This window comes from Eucalyptus grandis, chromosome 3 (genome assembly GCF_016545825.1).
Source record: "Eucalyptus grandis isolate ANBG69807.140 chromosome 3, ASM1654582v1, whole genome shotgun sequence".
Lineage (NCBI taxonomy): Eukaryota > Viridiplantae > Streptophyta > Magnoliopsida > Myrtales > Myrtaceae > Eucalyptus > Eucalyptus grandis.
Genome location: NC_052614.1, coordinates 30,062,767 through 30,089,377, shown reverse-complemented (window position 1 = coordinate 30,089,377; position 26,611 = coordinate 30,062,767). Strand labels below are relative to the sequence as shown.

The 26,611-nt window shown below is 37.3% G+C and overlaps 1 protein-coding gene across 1 annotated transcript; it reads right to left on the bottom strand.

Moving 5' to 3' along the window:
- Positions 1-6,624: 6,624 nt before the first annotated feature.
- On the bottom strand, positions 6,625-9,070 carry LOC104437125 (GEM-like protein 1). The gene is made up of 4 exons (XM_039308348.1): positions 8,679-9,070; positions 8,475-8,576; positions 7,392-7,666; positions 6,625-7,001 (listed from the first exon to the last, which is right to left on the bottom strand). Exons 1-4 carry the CDS (start codon positions 8,977-8,979, stop codon positions 6,771-6,773), a joined length of 909 nt encoding a protein of 302 aa, XP_039164282.1. The 5' UTR covers positions 8,980-9,070; the 3' UTR covers positions 6,625-6,770.
- Between the last annotated feature and the right edge of the window lie 17,541 nt (positions 9,071-26,611).

Below are 26,611 nucleotides of genomic sequence, written 5' to 3'. Positions count from 1 at the left end.
GATCATGTCTAGGCGTTATCCGTAGCCGTCACACACCCACACTAACACACCAAAATTATTCAAGTACAATTGAATATTAGTTCCCCCCTTTGGCCACCGATCGTCCTGTTAAAAACCAGAGGAGATGCAGATGTGAAGATATGCACAAGAGCAGCACTAAAACAGAGGAGAACAGAGGAGATATCACAAAAACAGAGGAACCGTCTGTTTTACACCCACACATATAAAAAAAACTGATGCCATAGCCTTTATATAGGCTTTACAAAAACAAGTAACCACCACAGCCCACTAACTTCACACGTACAGCAACCAATCCACATAATAGACTATTAACACATAAAAATAAACCAAAAACATTGACTCATTCAACATTCCCTCCCTTAAACTGATGTTGCAAACAATCAGTTTAAATGACCTTCTCTCAATTTGGAATATCCAACAAACGAACACCAAGGAGCTTTCTCAGCTTCTGAAACATGGACAACTTTAAGGGCTTGGTGAATATATTAGCCACTTGATCTTCACTTCTACAGATAACTAGCTCAACTACTTCATCCTTTGTAAGATCTCTTAAGAAGTGGTACTTCACATCTATATGCTTGCTACTCCCATGTAGAACTAGATTTTTGGACAGCTTGATAGCTGAGCTGTTGTCACAATAGATTATAGTTGCTTTTTGCTGTTTGAACTAAAGCTCTTCAAGAATCTTCCGTAACCATATGGCTTGACAAGCGCATGAAGTTGCAACAACAAATTCTGCTTCAGTTGTTGATAAAGTAACAATTGATTGCTTCTTTGAAGACCATGAAACCGCCCCGAACCAAGCATGAATACATACCCTGAAGTACTTCTTCTATCATCAACATCTCCAGCATAATCGCTATCTGTAAACCCAAATAAATCTGATATTTCTCCCTTTTTATAGAACAGCCCAAAATTTTTAGTTCCTTGCAAATAGCGAAAAATCCTTTTTGCAGCTTGTAAATGTAAATCAGTTGGGTGCTCCATATACCTGCTTATAAGGCTCACAGCATGCATGATATCTGGTCTTGTCCCTGTCAAATACATCAGGCTTCCAACAATATGCTTGTAGAGAGTGCCATCCACCTTGCTTCCATAAGGATCTTTCAAGAGCTTCAATCCAACTTCAGTTGGAGTAGTCACGGGGTTACAATTATTCATTTGAAACCTATCCAAAATCTCTTGAACATACTTCTTTTGACACATAAAGATTCCAGCTGCAGATTGAATAACTTCTATGCCCAGAAAATAATGCATCAATCCAAGATCAGTCATCTCAAATTCATCCATCATAGACTCATTGAATTTGTCAAACATGGCACTATCACTCCCAGTAAAAATAAGATCATCCACATATAAGCATACAAGAAGCAACTTTCCACCATCACCAATTTTTATAAAGAGTGTATGCTCATATGGACATTTTCTAAAACCTTTCTTCAAGAAATAGGCATCAATGCGACTATACCAAGCTCGGGGAGCTTGTTATAACCCATATAGTGCCTTCTTTAATTTATAAACTTTATGTTCACTACCGAGGTTCACATAACCAGAAGGTTGATCAACAAATACATTTTCTTGAAGATCACCATGCAAGAATGCTGACTTCACATCCAATTGGAAGATAGGCCATGAATTCTGCGCTGCTAATGCAATTACCAATCTGATTGTGTCAAGTCTTGCTACAGGTGCAAATACTTCTTTGTAATCCACTCCAAATTCCTGCTTGTAGCCTTTCGCCACCAAGCGCGCCTTATACTTATCAACTTCACCATTCTTGTTCAATTTTGTCTTCTACACCCACTTGACTCCGATTGTTTTGTGTCCTTTTGGAAGATCTGTTAACTCCCAACTGTTATTCCTCTCAATAGCTGCAATTTCTTCATCCATTGCTATCCTCCAGTTTTCTTTTTGTACTGCTTCATCAAAAGTTGTTGGATCACAATCTGAAAACAAAGCAAAATGGATAAGTGGATCTTCATATTGATCAACTCCCGTTACTTCATAATCACTCATCCATGCAGGCCTCCGTCGAACACGATGAGGCCCGATCTTCAGGTTCCACAGCTGCTGCTATACATTGGACACTGCCTATGGCGATTTGGGTTGTTGTGGATTGCTGCACCAGCCCATTTTCATCTTCAAAATTCGTTGGAATTTGCTTACCAATACCTTGTTCACCCCACGGCCAAGTTTGTTCTTCATCAAATATCACATCACAGCTGATAATGATTTTCTTGGTCATAGGATTATAAATTTTATAGGCTTTAGATTGATCACTAATGCCAAGAAAAACACATTTGACTCCCCTGTCGTCTAGCTTCTTCCTCTTTTTGGTCAGGAACATGGGCGTAGGCAATACACCCAAAAATTCTGAAGTGATCTACTGTAGGTCTTTGGCCGCTCCATGCTTCTTCCGGTGTCATATTTTGAACAGCTAGAGTGGGACTTCTATTTAAAATATGAATGCTCCAATTGACTGCTTCAGGCCAGAAAATTTTTGGAATTCCACTTCCCCTCAAGAGACTTCGCACCATATTCAGAATGGTACGATTCTTCCTCTCACATACGCCATTTTGCTGTGGTGTATAGGCTGCTGTAAGTTGTCTCTTGATCCCATGCTTCATACAAAAATCTGTAAACTCAAGCGAGTTGTACTCTCCACCACGATCCGTGCGAAGGACCTTTATTTGATTTCCTCCATCCTTTTCAACAAGTGCTTTGAAGTTCTTGAAAGCCGCAAAAGCTTCAGATTTTTCTTGCAAAAAATACACCCAAATTTTCCGGCTAAAATCATCGATGAAGGTAATGATATACCATTTACCTCCATTGGAAATTGGAGATATTGGTCCGCAAATATTTGAATGAACCAACGCCAACGGACTTTTTGCTCTCCACGATTTTCTTTGTGGAAATTGAGCACGATGTTGCTTGCTAACAACACAATCTTCACAAATTTCCAAAGGAGCAGAGATTTGAGGAAGACCATCCACCATCTCTTTTTTATATAGTGTTCGCAACCCACCGAAATTAAGATGCCCATAGCGAAAATTCCATAACCAGGCTTCCTCCTTCAATCTTGCAGAGAAACATGAATTTGTAGTGTTGTGGAGATACAATGGAAACATCCGATTGCCCGTCATTTTGACTTCAGCAATTAAACCCAGCTTCTCATCTTGGATTCTACAAATCCCACCTTTATTAGAGATTTCATATCCCTTCTCTTGCAGCTGACCAGCACTTAACAGATTAGTCTTCAATTCAGGGACATACAATACATTTTAGATAGTTTGTACCGAAGTCCCTTTTGGATGAATTTCCACTGTTCCTTTCCCCATCACCGACACAATGGAATTATCACCAAACTTTACAGTGTTGTTGTACGTTTCGTCTAGATCAAAAAACATTTTCTTGTCTCTACACATGTGATTGCTACAACCAATGTCGAGATACCACATGTTTGGTTGAGTTTCTTCCTTCTCATGGCACACCATCAAAATAGATACTTATTCTTCTTTTTCAGCAAAGTTAGTTCTTTCAACTCTTTGTTTATTCAAATTAGTTCAACATTAAGATTTGTAATGCCCATACCTGTGGCATCTAAAACACTCCACTTTGGATTTGTCTGCTGACTTTGGCCTAAAACCAGTTGAATGTCGTCCTCCACGACCTCTTCCTCTCCCTTGGAAATCACGATAGGAATAACTTTCAGACTTTTGATCAAAGCTGAAGCCACTGTGATCGTTGTTCTCCCTTCCTATGCCTCTTCCTTTGTTCACACTTGTTGCTGATGAAGAATGATCTCCAGTTGAGACCTTCAAAGCTTGCTCTTCCGTCTCTTGTTGTAGGAGTTTTTGTTCATGAACTAACAAGGATCCTTGCAACTCATCAATGGAAAGTTCTTCAATGTTCCTTGGCTTCTTCTATGGAACAAACAATAAAGTTGAACTTTTGTGTCAACGATCGAAGAATCTTTTCAACGATGATGACATCCTCCGTCTTGTCGCCATGAATCCGCATCTTATTAACTATTGCCATTGTCCGAGAGAAGAAATCTGTGATTGTCTTTCCCGACTTCATTCGTAGCATTTCAAACTCCGAACGAAGCGTTTGAAGTTGCTGCCTCTTTGCTCTTGCTGAGCCTTGATACTTTTTCTTCATGGAATCCCATATTTCCTTGGAGGTATCCTTGCAAAGAATTGTCTCCAAAATGGATCTGTTAATTGCTTGGAAAAGATAATTTTTGGCCGTGAGATCCTTCAATTTTAACGCATCCAAAGCCGTTCTTTGCGCTGCCGTTAACACAACTCCTTCATTAGGTTCGGCAACTCCCGAAGAAACAACATCCCAATACTCCTTGTACTTGAGAAAATTCTCCATTAGCATGCTCTAATGATCATAATGACCATCAAAGTGTGGAATAGCAGGTTGTACAAATGTTTCTGAGGCCATTATTGCTGCTGCAAAATAGAACCATCACAAAAGCAACCTGCTGCTGCTACAAACGAAAGTAACTTGCTGCAATACTCTCCCTTGACTGCTGCAATAAAAACTCTCTTTTGGTTCTCACCTTTTTACAACACTCAAACACACACTTTTCTTCCTAACCTCCACTCTGATTCCAATGTTAAAAACTAGAGGAGATGCAGATGTGCAGATATGCACAAGAGCAGCGCTAAAATAAAGGAGAACATAGGAGATATCACAAAAACAGAGGAACCGTCTGTTTTACACCCACACATATAAAAAAAACTGATGCCATAGCCTTTATATAGGCTTTACAAAAACAAGTAACCACCACAGCCCACTAACTTCACACGTACAGCAACCAATCCACATAATAGACTATTAACACATAAAAACAAACCAGAAACATTGACTCGTTCAACATGTCCTTGTATCCTTCCAGCCGTGTTATTCTCACGATTGGGCTGTAAAGCCTCATTTATGTTCTTGAGAGCCTTATCATACGATACGAAACCCATGAACCAGAATTCATAACCATCCCTTGTAACAACCTGAATGTACTTTTCAGAATTATCCAACCCTTTTGAAGAACGACTAACAAAGCTCAACTGATCGAGTAGCAGTGGCACCTAGATAGCCATCAGGATGAAAGCACATTAAAAACTGATGGTCGGAGAGTGAAGCTTAGCAGAACTTGATAAACTATTTCGAAGGTATGTTTCACTCCATATATTATTCACACGAGCAACCGCCTCAAGTGCTATAATTAGCACGTAAAGATGAGACGTTATGTACAAATGAATGCTAAAAAGTAAGTTTAGTACATAAAATAAGATGTTACCTTGATTGGAATTAAGATGAGGTATGTAATTTGTTTATAATAAGACCGGACAAAATAGTCCCACAATTATGTATGCCTGAAAGATACCGAATGCAAGTACTTAATTAGGCGCTATAGAAAGCGAGCTGATATAGTACTCGAGCTAAACATGAGTACGTAAAAAGCACGTGACTATATTTAGGCTAAGATTCGTATAGTGAATATATTTAATAAATGATATACGATCTTATATAAAGAGAAATCCACTATAGTATGTAATTCATATTACATGTGCATTGTACAACCGACAAGAGAATGTAAATAAATTATCCCTATTTACTCATCATGTGAGCCCTTGAGGTAATTTATAATTTCTCTCTTTTTGTGCCCTATGTTACTTCTTACTATGTTCTTGAAGTGAAAGATCAATGTTGCTACTTTAGCATGTTACCGGCAGTCATGAATGAATATGGCTTTATGAGACGTGTCTAGGAAAGTAGTTGTTTTGAAATGGAGAGAGACATGAGTGCGAAGGAAGACTATTGTTGTTTTACATCTATCACATGTATTTACTGGTCAACCAATTATATCGCCTTATGTGGTTGCAAATATAATTGTAAGTATATGGTGTTTTGAAAATAGTCAAGTATAGCCTTTAAGAGATATGTATACTTGGACTGATGTAACAAAATATGTCTGGAGAACTGTGAGACATCGATTGTTTATTTTTTTTTCGGGGTTATAGCCATTATGTCATCCTTAACAGATACATAATTTGAGCTCCCACGTGTAGGTGTACTCACCGGTCGCACGGCTTACTTGCCAATATGAATTGTTTTGTAAAATTGATTAATGTTGAATGACTTATATTATTGAAAGAATGCTATTAAGCCCATTATGTCCAGTGGGAGATTTTGTACTTAATCAGTACGTCCATGATGGGATGCAATGAGAACACACCGTTTCATCTTGATATGCTACGATAGAAAGACACCCTTTGAAAGGGTATGAAGGGAGATATATAAAAGTTTCATGAAGACAACCATTGGCACAGTTGGTAGAACATACGCTCAGAAAGAAAACATTTTTCTTTTCTTGTCCCATTTCCACCAAAGAAAAAGAAGGTATTCCGTTTCTTCTTTATAAGAAAATTGGCATTTACATTGTAGAAATTGAATGTTTTCCTCGTGATTGCATTCAGACCAACATGAAGTATTTTTGTTCATGTTTCATCCGCAATTTAATGTTCGTTCCCGAGTAAATTGTTGACTACGCATTTGATAGAGGTAAATTGTCTTCCGCCGACTTTCTTCCAACAATAACAAATTGGACTAATTATATTCAACTGAAGTTTACTGAAATGAAATGCTTCCCTTTCATCAATTAGATCATGTCTAAACATTATCCATAGCAGTCACACACCCACACCAACACACCAAAATTATTCAAGTACAATTGAATATCACTTCCCCCCTTTGGCCACTGATCGTCCTTGTATCCTTCCAGCCGTGTTATTCTCACGATTGTGCTGTAAGGCCTCATTTATGTTCTTGAGAGCCTTATCATATGATACGAAACCCATGAACCAGAATTCATAACCATCCCTTGTAACGACCTGGATGTACTTTTCAGAATTATCCAACCCTTTCGAAGAACGACTAACAAAGCTCAACTGATCGAGCAGCAGTGGCACCTAGACAGCCATCAGGATGAAAGCACGTTAAAAACTGATGGTTGGAGAGTGAAGCTTAGCAGAACTTGACAAAGTTTTTCAAAGGTATGTTTCACTACATTAAGATGCTTCATGCTTAGATAAAAATAAGATGACGAGAAGAATGATCCAAGGCTCAGTGTAGTAGCACGGACGTTGAGTAAATGCAGGCTCTTTCCATTGAAGGTTCTCCCGAATTTTGACTATAAAATCAGCAGGCTAGTCCCAATAGACAACTCGACAAAAATAACTGAGGTTATGAATTTGTAATGCATAAAAAACTTATCATGATTCTAACGAAAGCTCAGTGCATAACAATTTGTACTGGTATTCTATAGTAAAAGCAATTACAGGAAGATTGGAAAAGGTTACCTTGTAATACACCCACTCTTGCTGCCCTGAGGGAGCGTAATGGCAAATAGGCTCATCCCCATGGAAGACCAGTCTCTTAGTTGACAAATACAGTGTCCCAATGACAAGGCCGGAGGAAGTGGATAGATAGCAAGCATATGCTTTCAGAAGCTTCTCTCCCGGCAGAATTTCAAAAGTACGTTCAAATACCTTATCCCGTCCCCCCTCTTTGAGCATTTTCGTCCCCTGGGCAAGTCGAGCTATTGCTGCATCTGTGATGCTATGGCTAGTTTTAACTGTTTCGAAAAACAGACATAGAACGATAACCGATTAGTTGAGGTCCGGCAAGAATAGAGTCCTTAACATCACATTTCAATCGAATAGAAACCGTGAGGAGAAGAGAATGAAAGAAATCATGGGCTTTGTCTCTCACAAATAAACAAAAGAAGCTGACAACAAGCAAAAGCCAAGCTTATGCAACTGCTGCAGTGCTTGCTCTTACAGGACAAAGCTAATTTTTTCTTCTTTCCAGGGAAAAAGAAATTGGGCCAACGTTCAGCCACGCAAAGAGCCTGAGGGTCCTGATAGCCATAGAAAATTACGGAAAACAAGCCATATTCTCCACGGAAGTGCCATATTATGCATTTGGCAATTTGTTATAGATAGGAATTGACATAGATCGCCAAAAGAATAAGCACTGAAGATAGCCCCGCACATCAAAGTTGGAGCTTCTCTAGATAAATAATCACAGGACTTGATCCACTCAACTATTAATTGGCGGGTCGAATAAACAGATTATGACGCGTATATCTCTGTTCTGAGGGGGTGATTGCAAAATAAGCCTATGACTTATCAATAGCGTCCACATATATTTGTTCCTAGGTGGTAATTACCAAGCTCTTTGGATTGAATATTTACATCAATTGCAGAAAAAGAGAAGAAATATATGCAAGCAAGCAATCATCAATCAGATACGTCTCCACGAATAAATCCAAAATGTTTCTATCAGATTATAGGATCATAATTAGCTAGAAAAATAAATCCAAAACGTTTCCATTTGATTATGTAGACATGTTTAGCTAGAAAAATGTAGAGAAAACTCACGGTGATTCCAGACATTGTCGACAAGCGCCTCTGCCTGTTTGGTAGCATCATCGACCCTCTTCCCACACCGGTTCAACTTGTCGCACACTTTGTTTATCGGATCTGAAAACACCAGCAAAGCGTTTGTCTCATCAATCCAATTATGAAGCCTAATCATCAACCATGACATAACTACAAAGGCGAAATACGCCTCAATAGACTCACTCCAGCTGGACAGCAAGGAAGCATTCACTGGAACGATGTGGAGGCCAGACGGTGTGGAAGCATTCGCTGGAGTGACGTCGAGATACTTGTTCTCGCCGCCGCTTTTGTTGAGGTTGACGAAACCAGAGACCGAGCTACTTGCGGTGGCATTTAAGTAGCTGGAGTGAAAGCCTGTTGGCTGAGCCTCGTTGGCGACCCGCGTGGTGGCGTGCTGGCTCGCGGGATGCTCCTGTGGCTCCGCCGGCATCCCCACCGCGCGTGTGCCCCAATGCGTGGACTGCGATTCGCCTTGGCCGCTCATCGCCTTCTTTTTCGTCTTCGTCTTCTTCTATCACGCAAGTGTGGATTGGTACTGCAATTCGAGAGACTATCCCACATAAATAGAGTGGAGATGGAATCTAGAAAGGAGGAACGATCTCGGTAAGATCCCACGAGCGAACGAGAAACGACAAACATTGACTGTGTTTGAGTCAACAACGATCTTTCATTTGCCCCCGCAATATACAAACTATCGGATACCGCACAAAACACGTGTTTTTCTGATCCTCTTCATTTTCTCCCAGCTAAAATTTTCCAACCTGGTATAATTCTGACACATTTGTTTCAAATTATTTTTATGTCATAAAAACTCCCGAACTAGTAAAGTATGCCGGATTTACACTTCTGGCCACCATTCCTATTTCTCCTCCTTGTGGTGCCAAATAATTGGCCTCGTCTTTCTTTTCGTTTTCCGTTTTGTGGGTGTTGAGAAAATATGCTTCGAAATTGGGTAGTACAATGAAATCGGATCGAGTAAAACAACTCGGACTTTGAGGTGTGATATCACTTTCTTTAAGGATTTATTTGCTCCACAACGTTGCTAATGGTCACCGGCAAAAATCCTCCAGGATACAACAAAGTCTCGGATGAAAATACTAAATAGCAATTATAGTATTTCTCCAGGGTCTCTCTCTAGGAAAACAATCGAAAAATTGGCTGCAGTTTTTCATAAAGAATACTCGAAAATGAAATGACAAGTATATATATGAAACATCTTGTAACTCTTCGTGAAAATTGCGAACAAACACGTCTTTAGAAAATTGTTCGGATAAACAAATGCGACTCTTGAAAGAAGTCGAAAAACGAACAATTGCAATCCTTCGAAAAATTAAAACCGAATAAGTAATTTTCCAAAGGTTGTCTTGAAAAGACACAAATAAAATTTGGAATAATTTTTAAAAATAGAATTTCGAATTTTCATTTATATTTCATTTCCGAAATTCTCAAATTAAAAGGCAACCTTTGAACTAAAAATATAAAATAAAATAAAATAAATAAATAAAAAGCAAAAGGATTAATGCCAAAATCGCGCATTTATCCGCGCACCCGCACGCGGGTATGATTGGGTCTAGCCCCACCTAATAACTTCTTTAACTACAAAAGGGAAATCTCACATTTTTAAACTGGCCCTCCTGCTTTCATCTTTTCTATGTGAGACAAAGTAAAAAGCATTGATTTTGTTTTAACAAACAAAATTCCAACAGTGAGAAGTGGACTATTGAGCGTTTAATAGGAATTTAGACTTTCGAGAAAGTTGTGGGAAAAGACGCGTCATCAGTGGGAAGCAAGGTTGGAAAGTGGAAAAGGAACCGTGTGGGAGCCTCCTGAAGTGCGCTGTCACTGTCCAAGACACTTCCTACTAGTGATATCGTTGAAGAGGAAGAAGAAGACCTGGAGCTAACGAGGCTGAAGAGCCGAAGAGAAAGAAGCTGTCTCATGCTGCCAGAGCATGACATAATATCGGGAACTCTTAGTAATCTGTGGTGAGGGTTCGGTAACAGGAAAGACCATGTGAGATTAATAGGAAGTAGAGTGGGAACGTAGAAAAGAAACCACGAGGGGGCTTCAAAATTTCGCTCAGTGTCCAAGACACTCCTGAAATCCACCAGTCCTGTTTCTATTCCTCGTGATTCTGTACGGCAAATGGGCCAAATGAACTCCTTTCTACGTTTTTGTTTTCCTTGGGTAAAGTCAAATTTGGCAGCGTGGTTTTACTCCAAACGAAGGGCCCCCCCTAAAACAGTAAGATTATGGAAATTTCAACGACACAATCATTCAATCAACCCATCGATTCTCGGTACGAAGACTATAAAAAGTTGTGGAAAGACCCTGTTGAGAGTGACGGGGAGTAAGTGGGAACGTGGAATTAAAACGGTGCAGACTAGATTCCGCTATGAGTTTCAAAGGGTCTGTTTAGCCTTTTAAAGGGGTGTACTACCCCCATTAAAGGCAATTTTTGTCCTCTCCAAAGGCTGAGCCAACCCTCTGGGGGGATTTTGTGCCCTTTCGAATGGCCAATCCAACCTTTCAAATTGAAATACAAAAATCCTTCTTACATAGGGGCTCATTTTACTATTTTTTTCGTCAACGTAGCTCATTATAAATCTCTCTTTCAATTATATTCTCTCAAATTCAAGTTACTAACTTAATTTTATTTGTAAGGAAATTCCTGCGAGATTCTAGCTAGAAGAATCCGATAATCTCAATAGGGTGCGGATTGAGTAAAAGTTGCAAGGTGACAAATAAGCATTCTAAACCCCCTAAATAAAATTATTTTTTATAATGCCAGAGTTAGGCTAGAATTATTAAATAAATTAGCTGTTACTCTATTGGTTTAAAATTAGACTTTTCACGAATAAATAGGACATGTAATGCCTAAATTACCCTTTGAAAATATAAAAATGTGATTTTATAGCTATTGTTCCATTGAAATAAACCTAAAAAAACTCATAGTTTCTCTAGACCGTTATTTCGCTTGTTTAAATATTTGCATTAGAAAACCCATTGCATAAAGCCAATCCATAGGTTGCAATGTCGAGGTAATTGGTTTGAGCGTGCCCAAAGGCGGGAGAGCTAAGGTCTAAATGCCCCACGCATCTCATGATTTTCCAAAAAAAAAAAAAAAATCGATAGGATTATAGTCATTTTCCCTAAAAAGGAATTCGACATTCCAAACCCTTATTATATATGGACGAAGGATGAAAATATTGGAAAAATCCCTATATTGTTTTTTTTTTTTAGTCGACCCTACTCTATACATATAATTTATTCTCAGATTTTTGCTGAACCTCCTTATAAGGCATGGAAATTGAAACACATACATGAAGTTAAATCGTCTTTACCCCAACCCCCTGAGAATATGGAGATTTGAACCCCCCATCTTCCTCTTCCCATGTTGTATTGACAATGGCAAAGACAATCAAAGTTTACTAGTGTGTGTATTGGTTTAGTACTAGGTGATATATACATAAATCACTAAGCAAATGGGATACCATCAAGTGTGATCCTGAGTGCTCTACCACCACTGGAATTGCTATGCCAATATTTAATATGACCAAGGTAGTGGACGTGGAGATGTCTACAAGCTGGAAGGATCTCTACAAATGTGAACAACCTAGAAGGACTTTGATCGGGGGTGAATGGATTGAGAAGAACAAGGATGTTCATGATGACTTAAAAATACCAATTTATGGTGAACGGTTGGATGAACTTTAGCAATGGTGAACAAGCTTAGAATGTTAATGTTTGTTGAATCTTCAAAGGACCACACTTGTGAAAAAGAACTACTTGATAGAGTGGTGGTCACCAATATGCTTGGAAGGATAAGAAGACTGAAGAAGGCAGATTATTATCGAGATCGTGGCCACCAATATACTAAAGTAGTTCTCTTTAGAATTTGGATGCTGACTGGTCATTTAGTGAAGACGAGAAATCAATAGAAATGTTAATGTCCTTGGAAGCCTTTGAAAGCTGATGAAGCCAAGAGGATCATCTATGTAGCACGGACATTCTCCGGAAGCCTTCGTGTCGTGTCCGACACTCCGACACGTCCCGACACGCGGTCAACAAGTGTCGAAAAATCCGACACGTGGTGAACTCTCTCCGACACTCTCCGACACGCGAGTCCATAATTCCGACACGCAATTCGACACGCGCGAGTCAATTTTAAAAATTTCTAATACTTGTGAAGTCAAAATATAAATATGCACAAAAGAAGTAATAAAAGAAGTAATAAAAATGCTATAAATATAAACACACGGGGTCAAAAAAAAAATTCAGTTGTTTTTTTAGAATTGTTTTAGTTTTTTAAAAAGTCTTTTACTATGAAAGAAGTAATAAAAAAATGCTATATATGATAAATAAATAAATTTAAAAATATCATTTCAGCATTTTTCTTTAAATAATGTTTTTTCCTCTAAGTTTTATGTATTATTGTAACAAATTAAAATAATGAATGATATTATTTAATATTTTTCGTGTAAATTAATTCTAGGTTATTATTATTATTATTATTATTATTATTATTATTTATATATAAAAATATATTTAATATATAACGTGTCGGCGTGTCGTGTCGTGTCGCATGTTGCTTGTCCGTGTCAGTACTACATAGAGGATCATTGGACGATTGATTGGAAGTCATTCCACGTGGTTTCAAAGGTGGATAGCATCAACAAACTACTGGTAATCTACACTCCTAATAACATGGGTAAAGGACAACGGAGATATTGAGTTTTGGAAGGTGCTAGCAATTTGCTCATCATATTGGAACGTTGATTAACACTAACATAGCCATTACAAAGGTTTGAAGTTTGCGTTGGGAGCACTAACGATGTTACAAGGCAATTATGGCAAAAAGACAGACACTAACGGGATCAGTTCAATTGGTTTTGAAAATTGCCATTGTTAGAGAGAGCTGTCATGATGTTGGTAAGTAAAAGACAGCCATTTTGCTCACAGCAATAGTAATAATAACAACTACTTCCTGGAGTTGAGTGGAAATGAACAAATCGACCCCCTCCATTGGCAACCCTCGCTGGATTTAAGGGAGGGTCACAACCCATGTCTAGATTTGGGTGAAGGCATGTAAACCCTTGCTCATGAGGCTAGTAACCCTTGCCAACCATTCCCCCACCATCTCAAGCCTTTCTTGGTGATGGTGGGACGAGAGGCACAAGGGCTTTGAAGCCCAACCCTTGTTGTTGGTTCAATTCTTTTGATTTTTTTTTCTTAATTTTATTTAAATAAATTTTATATTGAAAAATTAGATTTTGATCAAGACATCATTTTAGTCATATCATTGCCATGTAGGAGAGATAAAATATTAAAAAAATCATGTCAACATTTTCCATCAATCAAGTTGGATGGAATTAACGGAATAATTTGGTTGTACAAATTTGACAAATTTTAAGATTTAATCATTTTTTTTTTTGCAATATTTAGAATTCAATTGCACTTTTGCAACAAGATTATCACTTCAAGTGCATATATCTCTATTTTTATGTAATATGTAGAACTTTTCAATAATATGAATGTTAATACGAAAAAATCAGATATAAATTATTCTTAATTTTATAATTTTCAACTTAGAAAAAAAAAATGGTAGGCGGGAGCACGGAACAATATTGTCATAAGAATAGGGTTTTGTCTGCTATAACAACGAAGAGCACTATTTTGGCGCCATAACTTTGATTTTTGAGAAAAGACATTGCCCGCCTGGTTTGACTAGTTAGTGGCTCTTTGCTGCCTGCTTTTTGCTGTGCTAATAAGAACGCTATAATCCTTTCTAGATAGTGATGAAGCTTCCCAATTATTGCTTGCTTGACATGGATAAGATGAGTCATAAAGTGGGTAAAACTTGTGCATGATTAAATTATGCGTAACGCTCACATGAAAACTTTGTCTAGTGTTTTTTTAGCTTTCAAGCTAACTTTGTTATTAATATCTTGAATTGAGGATCATGATGAGTTTTTGAAAAAGCTAACAGGGGCCAGGATTTCCATCATTGCAAAAGGTTAATGGGCACGCAACACACTCACCTGCTCGCTTTACCCTGTAGTTTGATTTTCATAGTGACTTGAGCAAATCTTGAGGATCATGATGAGTTTTTGAAAAAGGCTAACGGAGCCAGGATTTCCATCATTGCAAAAGGTTAATGGGCACGCAACGCACTCACCTGCTCGCTTTACCCTGTAGTTTGATTTTCATAGTGACTTCAGCAAATCTCTAGTTCTTACGCATATTTTAGTAATAAATCCACAATCATATTGTATATATAGATTTTATTATGAAATATCTATATGCTGAATATTTATTTCGATTGAATAATTGCGCATATTCTCCATCTAAAATTATTAGCACTAAAATTACAATGATTTTTTTCAAGTTGATGATGACAGAGTCTTGTATCCAAGTCACATATGTTGATTTTTCAGTGATGGAACAAATTCCTGCATGTGAGTTATAAAAGTAAACTTAAATGCTTAGAAAGTAATATTCCATGTTAAAGGCTATTTCTAAGAATATTAGGTATATATGACAAAAACTGATATAAGAGGATTATTTGAAATTCATGGGTGTTTTTACGGCTATTCTAACATTTGAAATATAAAAATGTGATTTTATAGCTACACTCCATTGAAGTAAACATAAGAAATGTCATAGTTTCCTTGGACCATTATTTTGTTTGTTTAAAGATTTGCACTAGAAAACCCATTCATGAAGCCAAACCATGGGTCAAAATACCGAGGAAATTAGTTCGAGCGACCTGAAGGCAGAGCTAAGGTCCCAGGTCCCCACGCATATCTGGATTTTCCAAAATGTTTTCAAAAAGATTATAGTAATTTTCGCTAAAAGTATTTCCGACCTTTAAAATCCTCACTTTTATGGCCGAAGGAACGAAAAAAATCTGTATCTAAGTAGGCCCAATAATAACATGGTTCCGTCAATTTTAAAACTAAGCATGCAACATCTAATTATAAGTTATTAGCCAATTGCACATGTATTTAGGTGGCAAATTTGGACTCATTGCATAATTTTTGAAAGTCATCGCATATTTTCCAAACACAAACACACACGGTACATGAACTCATGCTGGGCACAAAATGACAAAGGAGTCGGTTTGGGAAAGGGGATGGTTTGCGCTTTGGATCTCCATGTGTGCATGATGTGCAATGGGTCTTTGCGCCATTGGTAAATTCCCAAGCTAACTGGTGGATAATTTTTCTCGTGAATTACATGCCAATTGGTGCCATTCTACATGGGTTTTCACGTGGAAGATTGATGAGTGTTTGAAATCGTAAAGAGTCTTGTGGTAAGATTCCAAAGAATTCATTAATGAGATTGAGTAATTATTTCATGAATACTTATGAGGGCTAAAAACTCAAGGGGAGGATTGAAGACTAAAAAAATATGAAGTGTGTTTAAACAACTTAAGTGAAGTTATAATCTTTCCTTTTGTTTTGCCATTTTTGTGGGGAATCACTTTTTTTTTTTTTGGTACCCAGGGAACCTCCGCACGCCGCTTTGCGGTGGAGAGTAAACCCTGGAGCGCCGGGGGCCCCCACTGCTGACCCCCAAGCGCGGTAAGACATGCGTTTTGCATTGAAGCAACGCGGCCTGCAAGTCTCGAACTCCTCTCCTTTCCCATAGGGTACTAAGCCTTAACCAGCAGGGCCACCGCGGGCGGTGGTTGTGGGGAGCCACTTTCATAAAAGACTCCTCACAAAAAAAAGATAATAATGTTATGGAACTTTCGCGGCACAATCAATCAATGAACCAATTGATTTAAGAAATCGACACTTTCGAAAAAGTTGTGGGAAAAGACATGCGAGATCAACGGGAAGCAAAGTTGGAACGTGGAAAGAAAACTGTGGGGGAGACTCCTGGAATGCGCTGTCGCTGTCCAAAGACTCTTTCCACTAGTGATATTGTTGAAGAGCAAGAAGAACCAACGAGGCTGAAGAGCCGAAGGATAAGAAGATGTCTAATGCTGCCAAAGCACGGCATAAAGTTGGGAACTATTTGTTACCTGTGGCGAGGGTCCGGTAACAGGGAAAACCACGTGGGATTGATGGGAAGTAGAGTGAGAACGTAGAAAAGAAACCACGTGGGAGGCTTCCAAATTTCGCTGTCGGTGTCCAAGACACTCCAAAAGTCCATCATCCCTGCTTTTCTTCCCCTACGAACACTCTACGATACTTAATCAACACTTGTTGGAAAATCTGATATCTAGTCAATTTTCTCAACACCCTCCGACATTCGAATTGGAATTCACTTCTTGTGATATACAATTCAATCCTTAAGTTTTTTTTTTCTCCACTTCCAACATATCTAACATATGAGTTAAGAATATGGATCGCTTTTTTTTTCTCAAAGGTTTATGAATTATTGTTGAATTTTTCAAATTAAAACAATGAATGGTATTAATAAATTGCGAATTAACTTTACCAAAAAAAAAAAATTGCGAATTAATGTTTTTAGTGCATATCCATTCTAGGCTTATTTATTTATGAATTTGATTCTTACAAATAATAAAAATATACATTTAATATACAACGAATTCCAACGTATCGAAATTTTTTATTTTTAAGAAATGACATGACGACATATCTTGTCGCGTGTTTTGTGTCAGTATTGATGCTATTTAGCTTCCCCTACTTTTTCGGGAAGTCTTCACACCTAGAATCAATAGGCCAAATGAACTACTTCGTTTTTTTCTTGTGAAGTCAATTTTGGCAGGTTGGTTTACTCCAAACGATGATAGGGCCCCTAAAGCAATAACATTTTGGAAATTTCGCCGACACAATAATTTAATCAACCTAGTGATTCTAGGTGTGAAGACTTCCCGAAAAAGTAGTGGAAAGATCGCCTGATATTGATGGGGGTCGAGTGGGAACGTGGAATGATAACAGTTTAAGAGACTTCTAGATTCCATTATCATTCCGATGCCGTGCATGCTACATAAAATGGCCTTCAAGAAGAGGGGAGAAAAAGAAAATTAGAAAATAAAATAATTTTGATTAATTTTATAAAGTGATCGAGGCAAAGCCGATTGATACCAAGTGTATCCAAATAGAGTTCGTGGACTCACTAAAAAGATAATAAAGTATTCGTCGGCCTCATGGTATTTTTTTTATATTTTAAAATATTTTTTGTTTAACTAATGTTACTATTGCAAAGCATATTTTGCCAACATCAATAAGTTTAAAGTATGGAATGTGTCACACTTTAAGATACATTTTATTGAAATATTTTTGTCACTTTTAAACAACATCTCGTGCTCTTTTTAATTTAGAAATAAATACACAGAAAGTCCTAAAATTTATCGTAAAAATGCAATTGAGTCTTAAAATTTTCAAATAACGTAATCAAATTCTAAAACTTGTCAAATTGGTACGACTAAATCCCCTTTATTAAATCCATTTAATTTGACTCACCAAAAATCTTAACATGATTTTATTTATTACCTTTTTAAAGCACGTGTTGGCCGATGTGGCAATTTTTATTGTTTTTCAAAGAGAGAGGCACTGATATGGCATCTTCTTCATGAATTTTAACTTTTGGTTAGAGCTAAAATTCAATTCAATTGTTCCTTTTTCAGGAACCTTGGCCGCTGTGTCAATCCCCTTTAGAAGCTTGGGCATAGTGAGCTTAAATTATCATTGCGACACACCAATTTGTACTCTTCACCTTTCTTTCTGCCTGCATGCCATCTACACCAGCCACTAGGATAACTATTTTGCCATTACTTGTACTATTGAGACGAACTCACTCTTTGTGCCAATGAATCACATCACCTTGTTCGTGAAAGTTTTCGTGAAAGGTGAATTACTATTGTGAAAGTCACGTGAAATCACATTAACTTAGTCAAAATTTTATGATTTTCAGGTTAGGGTAGCTGGGGCCACCCACAATATTATTGTAAGAGTAGGATTTGTTTGCCTTTAGAGCCAAGCGCACTATTTTGGCTGCTATAACATTGATTTATGAGAAAAATGATTAGCCTGCCAGGTTAGACTGGTTAGCGGCTCTTTCCTAACTGTTTTTTATTATTCTAATAGAAGCTTACAAAGTACTAAATTGCTCTCCTAAGATGGATGAGATGAGTCATGATATGCATTATTACAAAAACTTAGTAGAAAAAAATTTAATGCTTAAAAAGTTAAATTTCGGGATAAAGGCTACATCTAATATTATGAGAGTGGTAAAGCCTACAAAGTATTAATTGCTCTCCTAAGATGGATGAGGTGAGTCATGATATGCATTATTACCAAAAAAAAAACTTAATAGAAGAAAATTTAAATGCTTAAAAAGTTAAATTTTGGGATAAATGATACATCTAAGATTATGAGCATCCAACTTGATATAAGAGGATCATTTGAAATATTACACGCATTTTAAAAAATAAATGAATATTTAAAAATCAATAGGAACGTCGAGTAAAAATAAAGATGGGTTGATAGAGAAAGGACAGTAAAGCTAAAATATTTAATTCATATGAGGAAGAAAATGAAAAAAGTAAAAGAGTCTGTGGGCTATACATGTTTCCTTCAATTATGGTCACTGTGAAGTGTGCATCACGGGTTCCCTTTCCTTCCAGGAGAGTTTATTTTTTAATTGATTTTTCATTATTTGTAGGACACCCTTACTGGTAGGGCAAGGTGATCCATGTTCTTTCGTTTATTCTTTTTTTTCAAAGAGGATGTGAAAAATTTAGAAATAAGTGCACAGACACATCTAAGACTTATCGTGAAAATGTAATTGAATTTTAAAACTTTCAAGGAGCGCAATCAAATTCTAAAGCTTCTCACATTAGTACAACTACATCCCCTTCGTTAAATCCATTTAACATGATGTTGCACTTTTTATTGTTTTTCAAAGAGAGTAGCGTTGACATGGCATCTTCTTCATGAATTTTAACTTTTGGTCAGAGCTAAAATTCAATTCAATTGTTCCTCTTTCACGAACCTTGGCCGCTGCGTTGTTCCCCATTAGAAGCTTGGGCAGACTGAGCTTAAATTATCATTGCGACACACCAATTCGTGCTCTTCACCTTTCTTTTTGCCTGAATGCCATCCGCACCAGCCACTAGGATAACTATTTTGCCATTACGTGTACCATTGAGATGGAACTCGTTCTTTGTGCCAACAAATCACATCACCTTGTTCATGAAAGTATTCACAAAAGGTGAACCACTATTGTGAAAGTCACGTGAAATGACATTAGCTTAGCCATAATTTTATGATTTTAAAATTAGGTAGGTGGGGCCACCCACGATATTATTGTAAGACTATGATTTGTTTGCCTTAAGGGCCAAGCGCAATATTTTGGCTGCTATAGAATTGATTTTCGAGAAAAATGATTAGCCCACCAGATTAGATTGGTTAGCAGCTCTTTGCTAATTGCTTTTTACTATGCTGATAGAAATGATTTCGACCTTTCAAGAAAGTGGTGAAGCTTCCTGAGTATTGATTGCTCTCTCAAGATGGATGAGATGAGTCATGATATGCATTATTACAAAAACTTAGTAGAAGAAAATTTAAATGTTTAAAGAGTTAAATTTCGGGATAAAGGCTACATCTAAGATCATGAGCGCAAATTTGACGCAAGTTGATATAAGAGGATCATTTGAAATTTTACATGCATTTTAAAAAATAAATGAATATTTTAAAATCAATAAGAACGTCGAGTAAACATAAATATGGGTTGATAGAGAAAGGACAGTAAAGCTAAAATATTTAATTCATATGAGGAAGAAAATGAAAAGGGTAAAAGAGTCTGTGGGCTATACATGTTTCCTTCAATTATGGCCACTGTTACGGGTGAGCATGGTCCAGGCTACCCCCTAACCCTAGAACCAACCCATACAGTGTCGGTCCTCAATTTTTAGGATCGAGGACCAACCCTATTGAGCATGGGACCAATGACCGTATCGACCCAATGGGTTCGGTTCCGTTCCAGGGTCAACTTGGGACCGATCGATAATTTTTTTCGTCTTATTTTTTATACTCCCTAAAAAAGCAAACCTACAAATTCAAATTACACATCCATCGATCGACAATGCGATATTATGCAACTAAACTATAAATACCAATACATATTTAGCAAATTTAAGATGACACAACAATAGAACTTTCGTACCCGCTAACCGCTCGTCGAGATATGGGACAAGATGGAAAGTTCTTGTAATCATCTATCTTTAATATTCGTAACACCATATGCAAAAACATTTTCCTGCATTTGATCATGTAGAGTCCACTCAACCAAAAAATGAGCTTCACACCACTTGACTAGCAAATCACCGTAGCATCTGTAGTACTACTCTACTTTTCAAAAACTTCTATCATTTGACACAAATTGAAAAGCAAAGTGCACCTCAAATTCATTGGTAAAATACAATTACATCATAAAAAGTTCAAAATACTTAATATAAACCATGAATATATAACTTCACATCTTGTTAATTCATTTGAACTTCTAAACATCTCAAAACAAAACAAACGACACATAATTAATACTCAACAAAAGTTTTAAATTGAAATTACTATTAGTGCTATTGATAGAACATCTCAATATAATATAATATAACAGACATTTTACTTAGGTTTGAATATATAAAAGAATTATAAATAATATAATATAATATACAGGGTTGGTCTAGGGTTAGACCGACCCAAAACTCTTAGGACCGAAGACCAACCCGCACAGTGTTGGTCCTGGAATGTCAAGACCAAGGACCGACCCAATCCCCTTTGGAACCGGGCCATGACTGGCAAGGTTGGGCCGGTCCAGCGTCAGTCCAGGATCGACCCTAGACTGCTGCTCACCCCTAGTCACTGTGAAGTGTGCATCACGGGTTCCCTTTCCTTCTAAGAGAGTTTCTTTTTTAATCGATTTCTCATTGTTTGTAGGACACCCTTACTGGTAGGGCAAGGTGATCCATGTTCTTTCGTTTTTTCTTTTTTTTTTTCAAAGAGGATGTGAAAAAATTTAGAAATAAGTGCACAGACAGTCCTAACACTTATCGTGAAAATGCAATTGAATTTTAAAACTTTCGAGGAGGGCAATCAAATTCTAAAGCTTCTCACATTAGTATAGCTAAATCCCTTTCGTTAAATCCATTTAATTTGATTCAACAAAAATGTTAACATGATGTTGCACTTTTTATTGTTTTTCGAAGAGAGTAGCGTTGACATGGCATCTTCTTCATGAATTTTAAATTTTGGTCAGAGCTAAAATTCAATTCAATTGTTCCTCTTTCACGAACCTTGGCCGCTGCGTTGTTCCCCATTAGAAGCTTGGGCAGACTGAGCTTAAATTATCATTGCGACGCACCAATTCGTGCTCTTCACCTTTCTTTTTGCCTGAATGACATCGGCACCAGCCACTAGGATAACTATTTTGCCATTACGTGTACCATTGAGACGGAACTCGTTCTTTGTGCCAACAAATCACATCACCTTGTTCATGAAAGTATTCACAAAAGGTGAACCACTATTGTGAAAGTCACGTGAAATGACATTAGCTTAGCCATAATTTTATGATTTTAAAATTAGGGTAGGTGGGGCCACCCACGATATTATTGTAAGAGTATGATTTGTTTGCCTTAAGAGCCAAGCGCACTATTTTGGCTGCTATAGAATTGATATTCGAGAATAATGATCAGCCCACCCGATTAGACTGGTTAGCAGCTCTTTGCTAATTGCTTTTTACTATTATGATAGAAATGATTTCGACCTTTCAAGAGAGTGGTGAAGCTTCCTGAGTATTGATTGCTCTCTCAAGATGGATGAGATGAGTCATGATATGCTTTATTAGAAAAAACTTAGTAGAAGAAAATTTAAATGTTTAAAGAGTTAAATTTCGGGATAAAGGCTACATCTAAGATCATGAGCGCAAATTTGACGCAAGCTGATATAAGAGGATCATTTGGAATATTACGTGCATTTTTAAAAGTAAATGAATATTTTAAAATCAATAAGAACATCGAGTAAACATAAAGATAGAGAAAGGATAGTAAAGCTAAAATATTTAATTCATATGAGGAAGAAAATGAAAAAGGTAAAAGAGTCTGTGGGCTATAGAGGTTTCCTTCAATTATGGTCATTGTTAGGGTGAGCATGGTCCGGGTTGGTCCGGGCCACCCCTTAACCCTAGGTACAACTCATACAGTGTCGGTCCTCAATTTTTAGGATCGGGGACCGACCTTATTGAGCCTGGGACCAAGGACCGGACCAACCCAATGGGTTCGGTCCGGTTCCAGGGTCAACCCGGGACCGATCGATAATTTTTTCCTTCTTATTTTTTATACTCCCTAAAAAAACAAACCTACAAATTCAAATTACACATCCATCGACAATGCGGTATTATGCAACTAAACTATAAATACCAATACATATTTAGCAAATTTAAGATGACACAATAATAGAACTTTCGTACCCGCTAACCGCTCGTCGAGATATGGAACAAGATGGAAAGTTCTTGTAATCATCTATCTTTAATATTCGTAACACCATATGCAAAAGCATTTTCCTGCATTTGATCATGTAGAGTCCACTCAACCAAAAAATGAGCTTCACACCACTTGACTAGCAAATCACCGTAGCAACTGTAGTACTACTCTACTTTTCAAAAACTTCTATCGTTTCACACAAATTGAAAAGCAAAGTGCAGCTCAAATTCATTGGTAAAATACAATTACATCATAAAAAGTTCAGAATACTTAATATAAACCATGAATATATAACTTCACATCTTGTTAATTCACTTGAACTTCTAAACATCTCAAAACAAAACAAACGACACATAATTAATACTCAACAAAAGTTTTAAATTGAAATTACTATTAGTGCTATTGATAGAACATCTCAATATAATATAATATAACAGATATTTTACTTAGGTTTGAATATATAAAAGAATTATAAATAATACAATATAATATACAGTGGTCGGTCTAGGGTTGGACCGACCAAAACCCTTAGGACCGAGGACCAACCCGCACAGTGTTGGTCCTGGAATTTCAGGATCAAGGACCGACCCAATCCCCTTGGGAACCAGACCAGGACCCGCAAGTTGGGCCGGTCCAGTGTCGATCCGGGTCGACCTAGACCGCTGCTCACCCCTAGTCACTCTGAAGTGTGCATCACGAGTTCCCTTTCCTTCCAGGAGAGTTTCTGTTTTAATCGATTTGTCATTATTTGTAGGACACCCTTACTGGTAGGGCAAGGTGATCCATGTTCTTTCGTTTTTTCTTTTTTTTTCAAAGAGGATGTGAAAAAATTTAGAAATAAGTGCACAAACAGTCCTAACACTTATCGTTAAAATGCAATTGAATTTTAAAACTTTCGAGGAGGGCAATCAAATTCTAAAGCTTCTCACATTAGTATAGCTAAATCCCTTTCGTTAAATCCATTTAATTTGATTCAACAAAAATGTTAACATGATGTTGCACTTTTTATTGTTTTTCGAAGAGAGTAGCGTTGACATGGCATCTTCTTCATGAATTTTAAATTTTGTTCAGAGCTAAAATTCAATTCAATTGTTCCTTTTTCAGGAACCTTGGCTGCTGCGTTGTTCCCCATGAGAAGCTTGGGCAGACTGAGCTTAAATTATCATTGCGACGCACCAATTCGTGCTCTTCACCTTTCTTTTTGCCTGAATGCCATCCGCACCAGCCACTAGGATAACTATTTTTCCATTACGTGTACCATTGAGACGGAACTCGATCTTTGTGCCAACAAATCACATCACCTTGTTCATGAAAGTATTCACAAAAGGTGAATCACTAGTGTGAAAGTCACGTGAAATGACATTAGCTTAGCCATAATTTTATGATTTTAAAATTAGGGTAGGTGGGGCCACCCACGATATTATTGTAAGAGTATGATTTGTTTGCCTTAAGAGCCAAGCGCACTATTTTGGCTGCTATAGAATTGATATTCGAGAATAATGATCAGCCCACCCGATTAGACTGGTTAGCAGCTCTTTGCTAATTGCTTTTTACTATTATGATAGAAATGATTTCGACCTTTCAAGAGAGTGGTGAAGCTTCCTGAGTATTGATTGCTCTCTCAAGATGGATGAGATGAGTCATGATATGCTTTATTAGAAAAAACTTAGTAGAAGAAAATTTAAATGTTTAAAGAGTTAAATTTCGGGATAAAGGCTACATCTAAGATCATGAGCGCAAATTTGACGCAAGCTGATATAAGAGGATCATTTGGAATATTACGTGCATTTTTAAAAGTAAATGAATATTTTAAAATCAATAAGAACATCGAGTAAACATAAAGATAGAGAAAGGATAGTAAAGCTAAAATATTTAATTCATATGAGGAAGAAAATGAAAAAGGTAAAAGAGTCTGTGGGCTATAGAGGTTTCCTTCAATTATGGTCATTGTTAGGGGTGAGCATGGTCCGGGTTGGTCCGGGCCACCCCTTAACCCTAGGTACAACTCATACAGTGTCGGTCCTCAATTTTTAGGATCGGGGACCGACCTTATTGAGCCTGGGACAAGGACCGGACCAACCCAATGGGTTTGGTCCGGTTCCGTGGTCAACCCAAGGACCGATCGATAATTTTTTCCTTCTTATTTTTTATATTCCCTAAAAAAACAAACCTACAAATTCAAATTACACATCCATCGACAATGCGGTATTATGCAACTAAACTATAAATACCAATACATATTTAGCAAATTTAAGATGACACAATAATAGAACTTTCGTACCCGCTAACCGCTCGTCGAGATATGGGACAAGATGGAAAGTTCTTGTAATCATCTATCTTTAATATTCGTAACACCATATGCAAATGCATTTTCCTGCATTTGATCATGTAGAGTCCACTCAACCAAAAAAAATGAGCTTCACACCACTTGACTAGCAAATCACCGTAGCAATGTAGTACTACTTTACTTTTCAAAACTTCTATCGTTTCACACAAATTGAAAAGCAAAGTGCAGCTCAAATTCATTGGTAAAATACAATTACATCATAAAAAGTTCAGAATACTTAATATAAACCATGAATATATAACTTCACATCTTGTTAATTCACTTGAACTTCTAAACATCTCAAAACAAAACAAACGACACATAATTAATACTCAACAAAAGTTTTAAATTGAAATTACTATTAGTGCTATTGATAGAACATCTCAATATAATATAATATAACAGACATTTTACTTAGGTTTGAATATATAAAAGAATTATAAATAATATAATATAATATACAGGGTCGGTCTAGGGTTGGACCGACCCAAAACTCTTAAGACCGAGAACCAACCCGCACAGTATTGGTCCTGGAATTTCAGGATCAAGGACCAACCCAATCCCCTTAGGAACCGGACCAAGACCGGCAAGGTTGGGCCGGTCCAGCGTCGGTCCGGGGTCGACCCTAGACCGCTGCTCACCCCTAGTCACTCTGAAGTGTGCATCACGAGTTCCCTTTCTTTCCAGGAGAGTTTCTTTTTAATCGATTTGTCATTATTTGTAGGACACCCTTACTGGTAGGGCAAGGTGATCCATGTTCTTTCGTTTTTTCTTTTTTTTCAAAGAGGATGTGAAAAAATTTAGAAATAAGTGCACAAACAGTCCTAACACTTCGTGAAAATGCAATTGAATTTTAAAAATTTCAAGGTGCGCAATCAAATTCTAAAGCTTCTCACATTAGTATAGCTAAATCCCTTTCGTTAAATCCATTTAATTTGATTCAACAAAAATCTTAACATGATGTTGCACTTTTTATTGTTTTTTGAAGAGAGTAGCGTTGACATGGCATCTTCTTCATGAATTTTAAATTTTGTTCAGAGCTAAAATTCAATTCAGTTGTTCCTTTTTCTGGAACCTTGGCTGCTGCGTTGTTCCCCATGAGAAGCTTGGGCAGACTGAGCTTAAATTATCATTGCGACGCACCAATTCGTGCTCTTCACCTTTCTTTTTGCCTGAATGCCATCCACACCAGCCACTAGGATAACTATTTTGCCATTACGTGTACCATTGAGACGGAACTCGTTCTTTGTGCCAACAAATCACATCACCTTGTTCATGAAAGTATTCACAAAAGGTGAACCACTAGTGTGAAAGTCACGTGAAATGACATTAGCT

Excerpts from the sequence above, each read along its gene's own strand:
- LOC104437125 (XM_039308348.1), bottom strand. The coding sequence starts at position 8,979 with ATGAGCGGCCAAGGCGAATCGCAGTCCACGCATTGGGGCACACGCGCG. Across the intron at positions 8,577-8,678 it reads TTCCTTGCTGTCCAGCTGGA|ATCCGATAAACAAAGTGTGC; the intron begins GTGAGTCTATTG and ends TGGTGTTTTCAG. Across the intron at positions 7,667-8,474 it reads CGACAATGTCTGGAATCACC|TTAAAACTAGCCATAGCATC; the intron begins GTGAGTTTTCTC and ends TTTTCGAAACAG.